We start from the raw sequence: 18,171 nt of genomic DNA on the forward strand, positions 1-18,171 counted from the left end.
ATTAGGTTCATTTGCAGAAGATACTAAAAGGAATTCAAGGAACCACAGAAAGAGGGGGGTAGGAAGCCAAGTTGTGAAATGTCAAAATGATGGTAAAATTTAATGGGTTGTATAAAATTAGTAAAATGTATAAACTTAAAAAATTAAAATTAAAATTAAAATACAAAAAGAGGTGAATAAGCCATGGCTCGTCCATCACAACCATTCTCAAAGGAGGAATGAATGGATGACGGGGAGGAAAGTTCTCTATTGCAATCCCCTCCCTCGTCCCTCCTTCTCTTCAGCCCCTCGCTGCTCAGCGTTATTGAAATCCCACTGAGCTCGAGGCCATTTACTTCCAAGTAAACACACGGAGGAACTGCGCAAAGTAAGAACATCTGAAGGCAGCCCTGTTTAGGGAAGCTTTTAATGTTTGATGTATTACGGTATTTTAATATATATATATATATATTTGTTTAAATAGTTTTTATTAAGTTTCTTACAAATATAACACATACTACAACAAAAAACAAAAACAAAATCACAAATATAAACAAAAAAGAAAATAAAAAACCATAACAACAAACATCTAAACAACACAAATTAATTAGTTATTTAAACTTCTAACCTCAGAAACATGTTTTGGACTTCCTCTGAACCCTCCCATCTGAATTTCCTCGTATTTAAATGTAGCAGTTTTCTAACAGCATTATTAAAACACAATATTCCAATTAAAGTAAAATTTCTTAACTTTTCTTAAGGTTCTAGATCTCATTTATTTAACTAACCCTTAATTTAGTCCTAGGCCTATTTGGTACTTTCAAGTAATTTCTAATTTTTAATGTTACAGTATTGATTCAAATAGTCTTTAAATTTCTTCCATATTTTAATATTTTCTGGGAAGCCGCCCAGAGTGGCTGGGGAAGCCCAGCCAGATGGCCAGGGTATAAATAACAAATTATTATTATTATTATTAGGGAAGGGTCCGCTAAGCGCCCGGCTGCCTTCCCGCCCGGCGGAGCTCCTCACTTGCGCGTCGGGAAACGCCCCCGCATCCTCCCCCGCGCCTCGCCTCCCCCCCTCGCCGTTTTTCATGAATGGAACGGGAACACCTCCGCAGCGCGCACGCGCCCTCTTCCCCGGGGCCAATGAGGAGCGGCGGCTGTAGGCCAGTGTTGTGGTCACGTGGGCGTTTGTAGTTGCGGCGGCGGCGGCGCCTGCGGCTCTACTCTCCGGCGGGCTCTTTCATCGCGCGGCCCGCCCGCCTTGCGGCACCCCACGCCCCCTCCCTCCCCACGCCCTGCGCCGGGCCATGCCGCTGGTGCGCTATCGGAAGGTCGTGATCCTGGGATATCGCTCTGTGGGTGAGGAAGTGGTCCAGATCGAGGAAGAGATGGGTGCCACCCGGGGAGGAGAGGGGGGCACGTGGCCGGGGGGGGGTGGGTGCTCGGGAGGTGGCAAGGATTGGGGGGGGTCTCCTCGCGTTGCGGGGGGGGGGAGAGGTGCTTGCACGAGGGTCTGGCCGCGGAGGCTTGGAACAATCGAAGGGCGCGTGGGGAAGGGCGGGCAGGATCACGGGTGGGTGCTAAGAAGGGGGTCGCGCGGAGTGGGGGTCCCGGGGGGGGGGCTGGTCTGGAAGCATGCCATGGGTGGGGTGTGGGGGGTGGCCGGAAAGCGTGGGAGGAGGAGGAAGCGGGTCTGGTGCGTGTGGCGAGGACGCTGCACGTGGTGCGCCCGGAGCAGCCCTTGCCATCCGGAGCGCGGGTGGGGAAGGCGGCGAGGATTGGGAGCAGCTGGGATAAATGACTTTTTTATATATCTGGGAAGGCTTTGGTTGTAGAGGGATGCGAGAGGACCGGGGGGGGGGGTCGGCACCTCCAGGTGAGAAAGCGGAGAGGCGCTTCTGCGCCTTTCTAGCAGGAGGTGCGCGCGTGGAAGGGAGGATTTCGGCAGGTGTGTCCGCGCCAGGAACACCTGCCCGAGATTCCCTCCTTTCTCTACAGCTCTCTCTTAAAGGGGGAGGGAGGGGGAGAGCCTTCCCTGGTCTAGGACTAGTCAGGTAGGTCTGATTATATGGGCGACTTTGCTGGGGTCTTCGGAAATGTAGGTAGGGGGTGATTTGGGAAATAAGAACAGTAACACCACCTGCATCCTGATCTTCATGCTTAAAATATCGGGAAGGGGCAGGCACCAAAATCGTAGAACTTGAATATTGACAGGATCAGGCCAAACGGAAAACGGGGCAGTGTGGGGATTGGTGCCCTTTGATTCTCTGAGCAGCCGGTGTTTGGGGATGGGCTGCCCTGCTCTCTTATGTTGTGGGTTTCCTGTCTGAGAGCTTCCTGGGCTCGAAGTTCGTACATCCTGAGATAGATACATTTCTCCCTTTGCTGGTTGCACAGAATAGTTGTTGCAAAGTGCCATAAATCTCTGCCAAGTGCGTGGGGGAGGGGGAAAATCGTGTGTGTGTGTGTTTTCGGGAGAAATCACAATGCAATTACAAGCCTCCTGCCCCAAACGTCAAATCTTAGCATGTCCTATCAAATACTTGTTTAGGTATAAGTTGCTGAGGGGATTTGTGCAGATCTGCAGTGACGGAGTTAAAATTCTGCATGCATTTTCATCCAAGAGTAACACCCCCCCCCCTTTTCCCCTAGTCACCTATTTATAGTGAACTGGAGCCCTCCTTGCCTGTCCAGAAAAGCTTTAGCGGCTCCTGAGTCCAGAAAACTTGTAGCTTCTGGACAGCTTATTGCCTGACCTTTCCTAGTTTCTCCTTGGGGAGTTATTTGCACACGCACATTTCCCTGCTCATCTGACCTCTTCCCTGAACACAAATGCAAGAGGTCACTTGGGGTCTGTTTTCTATTAATCCACATGCAGTGGGAGGAAATGACCAGAGGTCAGAGGTCATAATGGGAGGCTGGGTGGTGAAATGGCTTGTTTTCTTATATTAAGCCTTTGGCAGCCTTTTCTTCCTTGGAGTTGGGTGGGTAATATAATCTCGATGTGCCTGTGCGTGAGAATTTGCTTTTAAGGCTAGGGGTCCTTTCTGCGACAGAAGGGGTTAATACATTTCTAGTTGGCGTGGACCCTGTGTGCGTAATGTTTGGGTTGTTGATCCTCCTCCTACAACCATCTGTGCCTTGTTTGAACAGGTCAAGCTGTAGCAAGAGTTCTGCTTTGTTGGTGTGGGGCTGTTGCAAAACAAAATGTTCCATGTTTGGTATGGGTAAATGCAGCCATATTTAATTGCGCACCTCTGCTCTCTTGCAGCGTTGAACATCAGTGCCTTGGGACTGTCTTGTTGCTTGTGCATGCAAACAAATGGTGATTTAGGGGGTTGTCCGGCCATATCATTCCCCTGAATGAGGTTAAGATAATGACTTCACGTTTCAATTTACTTTTGTTTCTTGGGTGTTGCCCCTTTTTTCCTGTGATTAGAGCCCATATTAAAAAGAATAAAGAGCCTCTCTTTGCTTCACAGATAATTTAGAGATGTCAGAAGGCTCTCGTAAGTTGGATTGGAAGAACCCTGGGTGTCCGGTTGCCCAAGTTCCTAAACATTCAAGGAATTTGAAATATTTCTTTCAACATAGGAAGGAGAATTCTAAGAATCCGTACTGCCATCTTCCCAACCGAGGGCCCTCTAGATGTTTTGAACTACAACTCCCATTAGTGGGAACCAGTAGAGCCATGTGAGCTGGGGTTGATGTGAGTTGTAGTCTGAGGACACAAGGTTGGGGGGCGGCTGTTCTAGTGTATTAGACTCGGATCTAAGGCACCCGGCTAAGCTAGTCTGCAGTAGAGAATTGCAACAGAGCAGCATCTTAAACTAGCTTTGTTGTTGTTGTTTAGTCGTTTAGTTGTGTCCAACTCTTCGTGACCCCATGGACCAGAGCACGCCAGGCACTCCTGTCTTCCACTGCCTCCCACAGCTTGGTCAGACTCATGCTGGTAGCTTCGAGAACACTGTCCAACCATCTCGTCCTCTGTTGTCCCCTTCTCCTTGTGCCCTTCATCTTTCCCAACATCAGGGTCTTTTCCAGGGAGTCTTCTCTTCTCACGAGGTGGGCAAAGTATTGGAGTCTCAGCTTGACAATCTGTCCTTCCAGTGAGCACTCAGGGCTGATTTCCTTCAGAATGGAGAGGTTTGATCTTCTTGCAGTCCATGGGACTCTCAAGAGTCTCCTCCAGCACCATAATTCAAAAGCATCAATTCTTTGGCGATCAGCCTTCTTTATGGTCCAGCTCTCACTTCCATACATCACTACTGGGAAAACCATAGCTTTAACTATATGGACCTTTGTTAAACTAGCTACATACTGTATAAATCCCTTCCCTTGTGGCTGAACTAAAAAGGATGCTGACTCAGCTACAAGATCTTGGAGGAGTGTGGGAGGGCAAGAGTTAACAACAAGATGTACAGGCTAAACAGATTCATAAATTGTTCTGTGCACACTTATGTGCAAAGATGTGAACGTGAGCCCAGATCCTTTCATGTGGCAAGTGCAGGAGCAATATGCCAAATTTAACTGTTGTTAATACACCCCAGAGCTGCATCGTGGAGACAAATCTTTGCAGGTCTTCTTTTTTTCTTCTGGCGCTTCCTCCATGGTCCAGCAGGTGGGATGCAACATGTTTGGCTAGTTCACTAAATCCTTACGTACCTGGGCACAGCCCTTTCTTTTGTCACCAAGAAGAAGAAAGAGCAAAGACCTCTTGCCCATCGTTCTGCCCAGACACTGAGGTCCAGCGCCGAGGGCCTTCTGGCGGTTCCCTCGCTGCGAGAAGCCAAGTTATAGGGAACCAGGCAGAGGGCCTTCTTGATAGTGGCAACTGCCCTTTGGAGCACCCTCCTACCAGATGTCAAAGAGAACAACTACCAGACTTTTAGAAGACATCTGAAGGCAGCCCTGTTTAGGGAAACTTTTAATGTTTAATAGGTTATTGTATTTTAATATTCTGTTGGATGCCGCCCAGAGTGGCTGGGGAAACCCAGCTAGATGGGCGGGGTATAAATAAATTATTATTATTATTATTATTATTTATTATTATTTCAAAAATACAGGAAAAGGATGATGATGATGATGTTTCTCCAATTCTGCTCATCCCATCCTCTGCTCCAGATGACCTCTTGGGCTTGTGGGCTTCCCCCAAGGCATGAGATGAGGCCCACTCTGCATGTACCAGCAGATGTCTGGCTCTTCTGTTTTCCTCCAGACTACTTGGCAACACACAAACAGCCTTGGGGAACCAGCTTTGTAGCCTAATTAGGCGCAACATTGCAGCCCATGAGCCAGTCTCCTTGCATTCAGAGACGTGTGTGTGTGTGTGTGTGTGTGTGTTGCCAAACTCAATTTATGGTGAGGAGGAGCCCATAGCTGATACATATATCCAAATATTGATCCGCAATACTGAATGCTGTATTTGCTTGATGGCGTTAAATAAAACAACATTGCCTGAACTGACCCCAAAACAATGACTTACAAATTGGTACTGGCTAAAAGCTGCTGACATATTGATTACTTTTCACTGTACGGGGGGGGGGGGGCGGAAACCCTTTCTCATCTCAGTTGGATTAATACTGCAGGATTTGAGACACGGTACATATATCTAAGACTGTAGTCCTGTGCTCATTTATCTGAAAGTAATGGGACTTCTGCAAAGGCTTATATACATTGAGCTGGAAATTTAGTAGATGAATTTGTTTAAGAGGGAATCAACAAGATAATTGATATTAAGCAATGAGTATATTTTAAATTTCTTGACTGAATAACCGAGTGATGTAATCAATTTGTTAAAATTAAAAATTAAAAGCACGAAATAGCACCACTGAGGATTAACCATCGAGAGTTTTATGGCGCTTTAAACACAAAGGGTTGTTGTATTCAACAGTGCACAAAGTTAAAGAGAATTAGCATTGATCTTCTGCTGTCAGGTCATTTTGTGTAAGAAAGTCCACAAGTGGACTGGTTGTATCTGTATGTACAGTTTGTAAAGGATAAGAAAAAACAGGGAAGTTTCACAACACTTTTATTGAATGTGTGAAGTTTATAATTGCCTGGCAGGTATTAAGAATATATGCGGGCATGCCCATCTATACACAGGCTCCAGTATGAAGAAAATTGTAAACAGAGGGTCCCAGAAGGCATGAAATGTAAGAGCCACAATTTGTGACAAGTATATTCAAAGATGAAGTGTTTCCCCCTAAAAGCCCTCCACTCCGCAAATTCACATCAGATCTTCAAATCAACTGAATGTGCTAGTGTTTTCTGTATATCAAATAGTACCATGAAGACAACTTTCATTATTTACTTCCCCCCTTTGAAGATCTGTCACCAGGCTAAAAATTCACATTTGCATTTTTTTAGGTTTTCATGAAATAATTCCCCCTGCCTCTTTTGAGTTCCTCCAGATTATTCTAGAGCTCTCAACCGTTTGTCCATTGCCCACCTTGTGTTATCACAGGGATGATAGTGGTTTAAAACTAAATTACTTTGCTCTGTCACTGTGTTTCACCGCACCCCAGAACTTAAGCATGGGAATTTCCTTGACAGGTGGGGTGATCTTAAACTGGGAATCAGTGTAATTTTGGGGGGATCTGCTGGAGGTGTTTGTTTTTCTCTGAATGCTGAGTTTATTGGCTGCTGAGATCCAAAGAGCACACCTGAGGCAAGGCTTTCTTTTTTCATCTTTCCTCTTCAGGTAAAACATCCCTTGCACACCAGTTCATTGATGGGGAGTTTCTGGAGTGTTATGATCCTACAGTGGAAAGCAGTAAGTGTTGTGGTTAGGTCTTTTCTGGGTATATCTGGGCTCTTGTTTGTTATAGTCAAGCAGTGAGCAAGATAGAGGGAGGTCCTGATCATTGGTAGATTTATGTTTTCTTTGACCCATGGGCAGAGCAATAGAGCCCTATTTCTGTACCAAGCGAAGCAAAAACGGACAGTTTTGGGTTTCAGGTGATGCTAAAAGTCAAATAGCTCTTGTGCATAGCTAGGATGTTGTGTGGAAAGCTCAAGTGTTTTCTCCCCAGTGATAAACGGATTCAGTAGCACCTCTCCTCACTTCCTGCCAGGCCGCAAACCCTCCCTCATCGCAAGAGTCCTTTCCTGTTTTCGAAGGGGGCTGCCACTCACGCCCACTTCATACAGCGGAACATTTTTTAGGTTATCTGAAGGCCAGTTTCCCCATAAATCTGCCTTGTCCACTTCCGGTTTGCCCTGTGTGGTGATCACTTCTGGGGAATTACTTTTTTTTGGGGGGGGGGGAGATTTATCTACCCAAAACATTTCCCTGAGTTGGGATGGCGTCAGATGTTTTTAGCGATAGTCTGTTGGGGTTTGTGCATGTATTGGAGCTTGCCACTTTTGTTCCTTTGTAACTGCCTGGGCTTGGTAAGGTAAAGGTAAAGGTACCCCTGCCCGTACGGGCCAGTCTTGACAGACTCTGGGGTTGTGCGCCCATCTCACTTAAGAGGCCAGGGGCCAGCGCTGTCCGGAGACACTTCCGGGTCACGTGGCCAGCGTGACATTGCTGCTCTGGCGAGCCAGAGCCGCACATGGAAACGCCGTTTACCTTCCCGCTGGTAAGCGGTCCCTATTTATCTACTTGCACCCGGAGGTGCTTTCGAACTGCTAGGTTGGCAGGCGCTGGGACCGAGCAGCGGGAGTGCACCCCGCCACAGGGATTCGAACCGCCGACCTTTCGATCGGCAAGTCCTAGGCGCTGAGGCTTTAACTCACAGCGCCACCTGCGTCCCACCCTGGGCTTGGTAGCTGACAATTATTATTTATACGAGCCGGTGGGAGAAGAGTAAATGTGCCCCTGAGCACATGCAGAATGGCTTTCCATTCCTACTGAGCAAATGCACCTCCTGCGAATTCTGGTGCTACCCTGCAAATAATCAGGTGAATCTAACTCTGCATGGGATCTGGATATAAGCTGTCACGACACACACGAAGAACATCTTTGCCCGTGGGATGTGGACGGGCTGTTTTGTAGAACCGCTTTGCCTGCTTCTACTAAGCAGTGACTGGAGCCAAAAGTTTCAGGGGTCCTTTTGCAGCCAGCTTCTTCGGCAGCTGCTTTGGGGGAAGCTAATTTACTCCAGGCAGATGCTCCAAAAAACATAATGGCTGTGATCAAAACAATCCATATCTGCACCTGAGCTTTTGTGGCTGTACATTTCTGCTTTAGCTGTCCAACATACGCATACACTCTCTCCTTGCCAATTTACTCTTTAAATCCAGAATGCAGCAGCTAGACTGGTGACTGGGAGTGGCCGCCAAGACCATATAACACCGGTCTTGAAAGACCTACACTGGCTCCCAGTACGTTTCTGAGCACAATTCAAAGTGTTGGTGCTGACCTTGAAAGCCCTAAACGGCCTCGGCTCAGTATACCTGAAGGAGCGTCTCCAACCCCATCGTTCTGCCCGGACACTGAGGTCCAGCTCCGAGGGCCTTCTGGCGGTTCCCTCACTGCGAGAAGCCAAGTTACCGGCAACCAGGCAGAGGGCCTTCTCGGTAGTGGCGCCCGCCCTGTGGAACGCCCTCCCACCAGATGTCAAAGAGAAAAATAACTACCAAACTTTTAGAAGACATCTGAAGGCAGCCCTGTTTAGGGAAGCTTTTAATGTTTAATATGTTATTGTATTTTAGTGTTTTGTTGGAAGCCTCCCAGAGTGGCTGGGGAAACCCAGCCAGATGGGTGGGGTATAAATAATAAATTATTATTATTATTATCTCCCTTGTGGGTCTCTCCTACACCCCAGGTTTTTTTAAAACACTTTTACGACGTGCAGAAAAGCCATAAAAGCCATAACAGCAATATTTTCAAGGCCTCTGCTTGTTGAGAGTTTTCCCAATATCTGTTTTGCGAGAAGACTCCGTGAAAGCAATCGCTTTGCTGTTGCTTCCTCAGCTCAGGTGAAACAGCATTGGCTTGACAGCCAGGCAGTGATGGGGACACAAGGGACAGATTATAGTGGCTGGCCGAGGACTAAGCTGGCAGGGGGAGAAAGGGGGGATAAAAATAGCTTGAGCACAGAACTTTGGGGTGGAGCCAAGGATGTGGCTTAGTTTGGGGAGGGGTACAGCAGGCACAACGTTGCTGTAAACTGCCTTCTTCCCTCGCTTCCCACTTTAGCTTACAACAAGATGTTGATGCTGGGAAAGGATGAATTCCATCTGCAACTAGTGGACACTGCCGGGCAGGTAAGAGAGGTTGTCTTTGTTTGTCTATTGATATTTCACTGCTCTCCCGCAGCACTGTGGCCTATGGGATTAATTGCTTGCTTTGACACACGGTCCCGACAGGCCCATAGTGCAGGGAGGTATCTCGAGAAAATTCATCTGAACTTTGCCAGAGATCCATTATCTGGGCAGGAGTCACGTTCTGAAGCATGGTCCACACACATGTGCATTCATGGTCCACACACGTGTGCATTCATGGGCTTCAAAATGGGCTGATTGCTGAACTGGGTTGTCTTCAGATTCACAAAACGCATCGAAATCAAAGAGCCTCTTCCTCTCTGTTTTGTTTCTGTCCAGGATGAATACACGATCTTGCCTCACTCATTTACCATTGGCATTCATGGCTACGTGCTGGTGTATTCTGTTACATCTCTCAAGAGGTAAGAAGGACAAGAGTTTGGTGTGTTGATGGAGGCTGCTCTGAGCCTTGTTGGTTGGTTGACCTTAGGGCTGGGCGATATCTGGTTTTCAGTACAGTGATACCTCGGGTTACATACGCTTCAGGTTACATACACTTCAGGTTACAGACTCCACTAACCTAGAAATAGTACCTCGGGTTAAGAACTTTGCTTCAGGATGAGAACAGAAATCGTGCTCTGGTGGCGCGGTGGCAGCAGGAGGCCCCATTAGCTTAAGTGGTGCTTCAGGTTAAGAACAGTTTCAGCTTAAGAACAGACCTCCGGAACGAATTAAGTACTTAACCCGAGGTACCACTGTATTGCAATACAGCTAAACATCATGATACAGTAGTACCTCAGGTTACAAACTTTGCCCCAGGATGAGAACGGCAATCACGCACCAGCGGCAGGCCCCATTAGCGAAAGCACGCCTCAGGTTAAGAACGGTTTTGGGTTAAGAATGGACCTCCGGAACGAATTAAGTTCGTAACCTGAGGTACCACTATATACCCATATATCACAATATTGGCTGGTTTCACGGGTTTTTCCTGCATTGTGTTTTTTGCCGGTGCCTGCTCTTGTGATTCGCTGCCCCCTGCAGGAGGCAGGTGGAGAACTGAGTCGGCAGAGTTAATGGGCTGCAGGAATTGTCTGGCTTCACGGTTTTTCCCACATTGTGGTTTTTGCATAGCGCGTACACACACACACACACATCATGATTCACGATACAGTCATACCTTGGAAGTCAAACAGAATCCGTTCCAGAAGTCCATTCGACTTCCAAAACGTTCGGAAGCCGAAGTGCGGCTTCTGATTGGCTGCAGGAAGCACCTGCAGCCAATCGGAAGCCACAGAAGCCCCGTCAGACGTTCGGCTTCCAAAGAATGTTCACAAACCGCAACACTCGCTTCTGGGCTTGCGGCGTTCAGGAGCCAAAACGTTCGACTTGCAAGGCGTTCGGGATCCAAGGTACGACTATATTGCCTGGTCAAAAATTATGAAACCAGTTTCACGCTATGGACTTAAAACCAGTTATGGATGGTATATCAATATATCACCCAGCCCTAGTTGATGGTACAGAGCCTTGCTGCCTTGCAAATCTACTCAAATGATTTGAGAGAAGGTCCAGTATTAGCCTTAATTTTTCTCTTTCCAATTCCAGTTTTCCACGTTTCCATAACCCTTTCCAAATGCTCCACAACTGATGGCCTCTGTTCTTTTTCTGTTCTAAATGGAACCATTCAGATTAATGCTATTTTTTCACATATTCCAGTCAATTGTTGGAGCTAAGCACTTGAATGGGGGACAAGATCAGCCATGCTGAGCTTTCTACTTCCGTGCAAATCAGTAGGACCACATTCAGAACTACAGTTCCCAGAGTGGTTTCATCATAGTCAATCCTTCTTCACAGGCAACTCTGGGAATTGTAGCTCTGTGAAAGGAAAGGGGTGCCATAGTGCTTTAAATGCCTGTCGTGAATATGGTCTGTATAGCTTAACCTGAGTGACACTGTCTTGTGTTCGAGAAGTGACGTTCTATCATTCTTCCTCTTTTCTCTCTTCTCAGTTTTCAAGTGGTAAAGTCTTTACACAGCAAGTTATATGAAAGCAGAGGAAAGACAAGGTAAATATTAATTTGGTGGCGTGCGGGCAAGAAAGAGCACAATTGGAAAGAATTCTAGAATGGAAGTAAAGGCTCTTGCGAGCCTTCTTGCGAGGAATCCTATTCGGAATAAGGAAATTTCCCTTAAAAAGGGAAACGTGTGTTTTTCTATGGAATGTTTGGGAGGAAATAAGACGGTAAATAACAAACTAAATATTGATGTATGTAATTTTTATTTCTTAATTATATTTAGTGGTAGTATGGTTGTATTGTTTCTTGTAACATAAAATCATTCAATAAAAATTATTATTATTTTTTTTTTAAAAAAGGGAAACGTTGACAGCTATGAGGTGTGGGCATGTGCTTGGCATGTGCCTCCAAAAGTCAGTCACATATGTAGGTCTGTGAGGGTTCTCCTAACAACTTTCAGCACCCTTCACAAACTACAGCTCCCAGAAATCTTTGAGGGAAGACATGGCTGTTTAAAGTGGTATCATAGCTCTTTTACTGCATAGTGTGGGTGGTGTTACAATAATATGTGCTGTTTTTCTCGAAATTATTTCTATGGTTTAATAGAGTTTATACAGTCATACCTTGGAAGTTGAACGGAATCCGTTCCAGAAGTCCGTTCGACTTCCAAAACGTTCGGAAACCAAAGCACAGCTTCTGATTGGCTGCAGGAAGCTCCTGCAGCCAATCGGAAGCCCCGTCAGACGTTCAGGTTCCAAAGAACGTTCGCAAACCAGAACACTCATTTCCGGGTTTGCGGCATTCAGGAGCCAAAACGTCCGAGTACCAAGGTGTTTGGGATCCAAGGTACGACTGTATATGTATATAGTTTTACTTCTAACCTTCTTTAATTGTTTTTTAATGCTTGCTTTTTCTTTTAGCCACCAGTCTGATCAAAGTTCAGGGACTATGGGAGTTGAGGTCCAATCATAGCTGTCAACTTTTCCCTTTTCCTGTGAGGAATCCTATTTGGAATAAGGGAATTTCCCTTAAAAAAAGGGAAACGTTGACAGCTATGGGTCCAATGGACGATCACAACTTCTCCACCTCTCCTCTAAGCCCAGGCTTTCCCAAACTTGGGTCGCCAGCTGTTTTTGGACTACAGGTCCCATCATCCCTGAACGCTCATCCTTGCTAGCTAGGGATGATGGGAGTTGTAGTCCAAAAACAGCTGGAGACCCAAGTTTGGGAGACCCTTCTCTTAAACGACACACAGTGACATGGTACAAATTGTTTCATGGAACCATAGAGTTGCAAGGGACCCCAAGTGGGTCATTGGGTGCGACCCCCTGAAATGCAGAAATAATTTCTGATTGAGTTCTGCAAGGAAAGGAGCAGTTCCCATCAGAAGTGCATGTCCTTGCAAGAGAAGTCCCACAGTTCTTGTCTTGCCAGCTCCTATGCAAGAGCAGCCTTTGAGGCAGCAGCTGGTAACATGCTGAACCCCTGGCTGCTGGAAGTGCTTTGGTGAGTGGTTTGGGGGTTGAGCCTTCCACTTTTCCTAAGAGTGTCCCTTTCTCCTTTGGCAGGATGCCTGTAGTGCTTGTTGGCAATAAAGCTGATCTGTCTCTAGAAAGGTAAGAGCTTTGCCGTCTCTCGCCTGAGAACCAGGGTGGATAAAAATCAATGATTTTTGAAAAATAAAAATAAAAAAGCAGGGTTTTGGGGGTTTTTTAATCGGATTTTTAAAAAAATTAAATCAGATTTTTTTTTATTTAAATCGGATTTTTAAAATAAAATGCTTTTGGAGGGAAAATCTTTCTAAAGACAGTTTTCTGTTTAAGTTACATTATAGTCCAAAGGCTATTCATCAGGAAATAAGGATTTGTTTTGAGTTGTTCATGTGTGCTAAAACTCACATCGGTTAACAAATATGCTATAATGTTATTGTCTTAGATAAATAGATTGTTTAAATTGTTATTAAGGAAATGATTGTTTTTCTCCTTCCGGTAAAGTGCAGCAGAAACGTTGTCCAAATAGAAACAATAATTTCATAATTGCCTGTCTTTGTATTTCTAATAGTATAACCAAGTCAGTGATTTTTGATAGAACTGTAAAAACCACTCTGAAAATTTATTATTCCAAAAATAAAACCTTCCTCTGGTTGTAAATATTAAGGTTATACCAGCAAGAATGAGTCTTTCTGTAACAAAAAAGATTTAAATCAACTCTTACTGACTAGTGATTTAAATCAAGTCTTACTGACTGTTGATTTAAATCGTGATTTAAATTGATTTAATTTAAATCAAATCCACCGTGCTGAGAACATACAGCCAGAGCCTTAAGGATGGGATCTGTTTGCTTCAGTCTGTCTCTTTTCACACACCGGGCATAAAAGCAGCCATTTTGGGATTGGGGAGGCAATTTTTTTTTGTGGTTAAATTTTTGATCTCTTAGAACAAATGCTGTTTCTTTATGTCTCTCACTAGGATCACATGCAACTTCCCTTAACTGAAGATTGTTTCTATTATCATTCCTTGATGATGATAATTATAATGGGAGGGTTGTTTTTTTGGGGGGGTTGTTTTCATGTATTCTCTCACACTAGGTATGCTTGCGCACGCCTTGCCACAGTATAAATGGTGCATTGTGCGAGCCGACCCCTATCTTCTTGCTGGGCTCCAATCTTGCCATATTCCAAACATTCATAACATTCCAAAGTAGAATTCTGCCTTGAATAGGCCCCTGTTGTAAGCGCCAAAGGAGTCTGTTGGTTCCTGATTCTAGGGATCAGGGTCACGCGTTTCTGAAATGTAAAACATTTCTGCATCAAAACGGGACTCTTACGATTGACATAGAGGCAAATCCAGCATTTTGGTGGCTTTTTTCCCCCCCGGAGGCTTCTAGTACTCGTGGAGGCAATAAAAGTTTTCGAAACGCATCAGTGTTAGTCAAAAGGTTTGAATGTAGATGAGAACTTAGCAGGGATGGGAACAAGTTTATTCTTTCGCCCTCTAAAAACAAAATAAAGGTAAAGGGACCCCGACCATTTGGTCCAGTCATGGCCGATTCTGGGGTTGTGGCACTCATCTCGCTTTATTGGCCGAGGGAGCCGGCGTACAGCTTCCGGGTCATGTGGCCAGCATGACTAAGCCGCTTCTGGTGAACCAGGGCAACACACGGAAAAGCCGTTTACCTTCCTGCCAGAGCGGTATCTATTTATCTACTTGCACTTTGACGTGCTTTCAAACTGCTAGGTTGGCAGGAGCTGGGACTGAACAACGGGAACTCACCCCGTTGCGGGGATTCGAACCTTCTGATCGGCAAGTCCTCGGCTCTGTGGTTTAACCCACAGCGCCACCCATGTTCCTAAAACAAAATATTGCAACCCAAATAATGTCCTAAATAATTCTGTACTTGTCCAAATGTTTCCTATAACGCACCCATACCTTTTTTCAGGCATGCAAAGTAATAATAATAGGAATAATAATAATTTTATTATTTATACCTCACTCTTCTGGCTGTGTTTTCCCAGCCACTCTGGGCAGTATACAGCACTGTCTGATTTATTTTCATTAATTTTACCCAGCTGCTTCTCCGGTCCCAGATCTTCAGCATCAGGTGTCTCAAATGGCAACCTGTAAAACATAGTGGTGAACTGATGTCTCCCCTGCTTTCATCTCCTCCCCTTTGTGTGTGTGTTTTAGCCGTCAGGTGAAGACTGACGAAGGCCGGAAGCTTGCCGATTCTTGGGGCGCCGTGTTCTTGGAATCCTCGGCAAAAGAAAACCAGGTACGATACCTGTTTGTTGTGCTCTTGCACTGGGAGGCAAAGAGAGGAACCGAATGTGACTTTCTGATGTCCACAGAAACCTCCCCTTCTTCCCGCGGTTTGAGCATTGCCATGACTTTGTTTTTGATGTGGAATTAGCAGGCGGCCTCTGTTAATAGCTTCCAGAATTTCAGAGCCCCTGTATCTAGGAATGGGCAGTTTTCTCACTTATTCTTTACTACCTGTAAAGCGGGTGGCACTGCGATCTAAACCACTGAGCCTCTTGGGCTTGCCGATCAGAAGGTCGGCGGTTCAAATTCCCGCGACGATGTGAGCTCCTGTTGCTCTGTCCCGGCTTCTGCCAACCTAGCAGCGAAAGCACGCCAGTGCAAGTAGATAAATAGGTACTACTGTGGCAGGAAGCTGAGCAGTGTTTCCGTGCGCTCTGGTTTGCGTCACGGTGTTCTGTTGCGCCAGAAGCAGTTTAGTCCTGCTGGCCACATGACCCAGAAAGCTGTCTGTGGACAAGCGCCGGTTCCCTTGGCCTGAAAATGAGATGAGCGCCGCAACCCCATCGTCGCCTTTGACTGGACTTAACCAGGGGTCCTTTACGTTTACTCTTCCATAAGATAATTGCAAAGGTAGGTGCAGGTGTATTCACAAGTGCTTCCAGTTGCAGAAGGGAGACTTGCCCCTGGCCCAGACACCTCACCAAAGAACACATAAAACAGGGATAGAGACCTTGTACAAACCCACCCACCCACCGTGTTGCTGGACTCCCATAACCACGCCTGTGCTGGCTGGGGCTCATTGGAGTGGAGCAACATCTGGCGGCCAACGGGTTTGCCATCCTTGCAAACCTCAGAAGGATCCTCGCCATCCTCAAAATGTCAGGGACTGGACAGAGGAGGAATGGTGGGTTTTCTGAACCTTCCCAAAGGCAGGAGGACAGTATTGATTTAGAATAGCAGTTTGCAGAAGGGCATAGTCCAGAGGGGGAAAGCTGGGAAATACTGGGTGAGGAGCAGCTCGAAGAGCACTAGGATTCAGCTGGCAGATTCAGTGTCATTGGACTGCATTCCTGAAGCCCCCCTTATAATAATAATAATAATAATAATAATAATAATAATAATAATAATATTTATACCCTGCCCATCTGGCTGGGTTTCTCCAGCCACTGTTGGCAGCTCCCAACAGAATATTAAAAACACGATAAAACATCCCTAAACTCCCCTAAACAGGGCTGCCTTCATTTGTCTTCTGAAAGTCGGATAGTTGTTTATTTCCTTGACTTCTGAGGGATGGGCATTCCACAGGGCGGGCGCCACCACCGAGAAGGCCCTCTGCCTGGTTCCCTGTAACCTCACTTCTCACAGCAGGGAACTGCCAGAAGGCCCTCGGAGCTAGACCTCAGTGTCTAGGCCGAACAATGGGGGTGGAGACGCTCCTTCAGGTATTCTGGGATTACCCATTGTAGGAGTGACATAGATTAATCGGGATGGTGGGGGTGAGCCTTTACTGGGAGCAACGCCATTTTATAGCGTGATTGTTAAAGAACTTATCTGGTAAGAACGCTCCTTTTGTTTGGTCTGCTTACCGTATTTTTCGCCCCATAGGACGCACCGGCCCATAGGTCGCACCAAGTTTTTTGGGGGGGAAATAAAGAATTTTTTTTTTATTTCCCCCCCAGGCGCTTGTGGGGCCAGCAGCGGGGAGAAGTGCTCTTCTCCCTGCCGCCCGCCTGCAGACCAGGTCCGGGGACAGCGGGAGGACGCGCTGCACCTCCCAGCTGTCCCCGGAGCTTGCGGGGCAGGCAGCGGGGAGAAGCACGCGTCTCCCCGCCGTCAGCCTCCAAACCACATCAGGAGACAGAGGGATGGCGGCGTTCCGCCTTCCCGCTGTCCCCCGACCTTGTGGGGCTGGCGCTGCGGCTCTCCTGAAGCCTGGAGAGCGTGAGGGGTCGGTGCGCACTGACCCCTCTCGTTCTCCAGGCTTCAGCGAAAGCCTGCATTCGCTCCATAGGACGCACACACATTTCCCCTTCATTTTTGGAGGGGAAAAAGTGCGTCCTATAGGGCGAAAAATATGGTAATTCCTGCCGCCGGGGGAGGCATCCGATTCCCCGAAGCCTGACAAACGCAGCAGCGTCCCCCTTTTCCTCTTGGGTAACCCAGATGCAGGGACGCAGGTGGCGCTGTGGGTTAAAGCCTCAGCGCCTAGGACTTGCCGATCGAAAGGTCGGCGGTTCGAATCCCTGCGGCGGGGTGCGCTCCTGCTGCTCGGTCCCAGCGCCTGCCAACCTAGCAGTTCGAAAGCACCTCCGGGTGCAAATAGATAAATAGGGACCGCTTACCAGCGGGAAGGTAAACGGCGTTTCCGTGTGCGGCTCTGGCTCGCCAGAGCAGCGATGTCGCGCTGGCCATGTGACCCGGAAGTGTCTCCGGACAGCGCTGGCCCCTAGCCTCTTAAGTGAGATGGGCGCACAACCCCAGAGTCTGTCAAGACTGGCCCGTACGGGCAGGGGTACCTTTACCTTTACCTTTAACCCAGATGCATTTTGCCTTTCTGTGCCTCACAGATGACCCAAGGTGTCTTCACCAGGATCATTGAGGAAATCGATCGTGTGGACAACTCCTATGGCGAACAGCGCGGCTGTATCCTGATGTGACGATGTTCCTTTTCCCTGCCGGAAGCCGTTCTGCTGGTGGGAGGGGGGTGTCGCAAGAGTCAGGCCAACTCAGGACAGGCATCGCAGCTCCCGAGAGGCCCTGAAGAGCAGGTCTGGAATAGCTTACGGGTAATCCACACACACAAACACAGTATACCTCATTGCTCGTCCTCTATACAAGACGGCTACGTTTTGCACATTCGTTTGCTGGAAGCAATCTGTGTATGTATATGTGTATATGTATATGTATATATATATATAGATATATAGATATGTATTGCCAAATGTTTACAGATCCGGGAGGGTGTGGGAGCACAACAGGATCTATTTATGTTTTTTGACGGAGGAGCTCTTCTGTATATTTATAACCGTTTAATTCATAGGCGCACAAGTTTACACACATAGGTGTCTGTTCACTATTCGGCGTAAAGGGGAGGCAGCGGAATGTAAGTTTTTTGGGTTTTTCAGCTGTGCCTCTTCCAAGTCGTTGCCTTATTTTTGGCGGGGTGAGATTTCGGGCTGCAGGCTGGATCCAAAAGTGGAT

General features: G+C 46.9%; 1 protein-coding gene across 2 annotated transcripts; it reads left to right on the top strand.

The window, feature by feature from the left end:
* The first annotated feature begins 1,252 nt into the window (after positions 1-1,252).
* On the top strand, positions 1,253-17,751 carry RHEBL1 (RHEB like 1). 2 transcript variants are annotated; one of them, XM_079965715.1, is made up of 8 exons: positions 1,253-1,343; positions 6,688-6,759; positions 9,133-9,200; positions 9,537-9,619; positions 11,204-11,260; positions 12,778-12,825; positions 14,896-14,980; positions 17,538-17,751. In XM_079965715.1, the coding sequence occupies exons 1-8, from the start codon at positions 1,292-1,294 to the stop codon at positions 17,625-17,627; spliced, it is 555 nt and encodes a 184-aa protein (XP_079821841.1). In that variant the 5' UTR covers positions 1,253-1,291; the 3' UTR covers positions 17,628-17,751. The 2 variants fall into 2 exon arrangements, with proteins under 2 accessions (XP_079821841.1, XP_079821842.1); XM_079965716.1 differs by lacking the exon at positions 1,253-1,343 and adding an exon at positions 6,095-6,139.
* The last annotated feature ends 420 nt before the right edge of the window (positions 17,752-18,171 follow it).

Source organism: Podarcis cretensis (assembly GCF_951804945.1).
Source record: "Podarcis cretensis genome assembly, chromosome: 2".
Classification (NCBI taxonomy): domain Eukaryota; kingdom Metazoa; phylum Chordata; class Lepidosauria; order Squamata; family Lacertidae; genus Podarcis; species Podarcis cretensis.

Bases quoted from the DNA above. Each gene is read 5' to 3' on its own strand.
- RHEBL1 (XM_079965715.1), top strand. From the start codon at position 1,292: ATGCCGCTGGTGCGCTATCGGAAGGTCGTGATCCTGGGATATCGCTCT. The intron at 9,201-9,536 runs GTAAGAGAGGTT...GTTTCTGTCCAG, and splicing joins TAGTGGACACTGCCGGGCAG to GATGAATACACGATCTTGCC. The intron at 9,620-11,203 runs GTAAGAAGGACA...CTCTCTTCTCAG, and splicing joins TCTGTTACATCTCTCAAGAG to TTTTCAAGTGGTAAAGTCTT.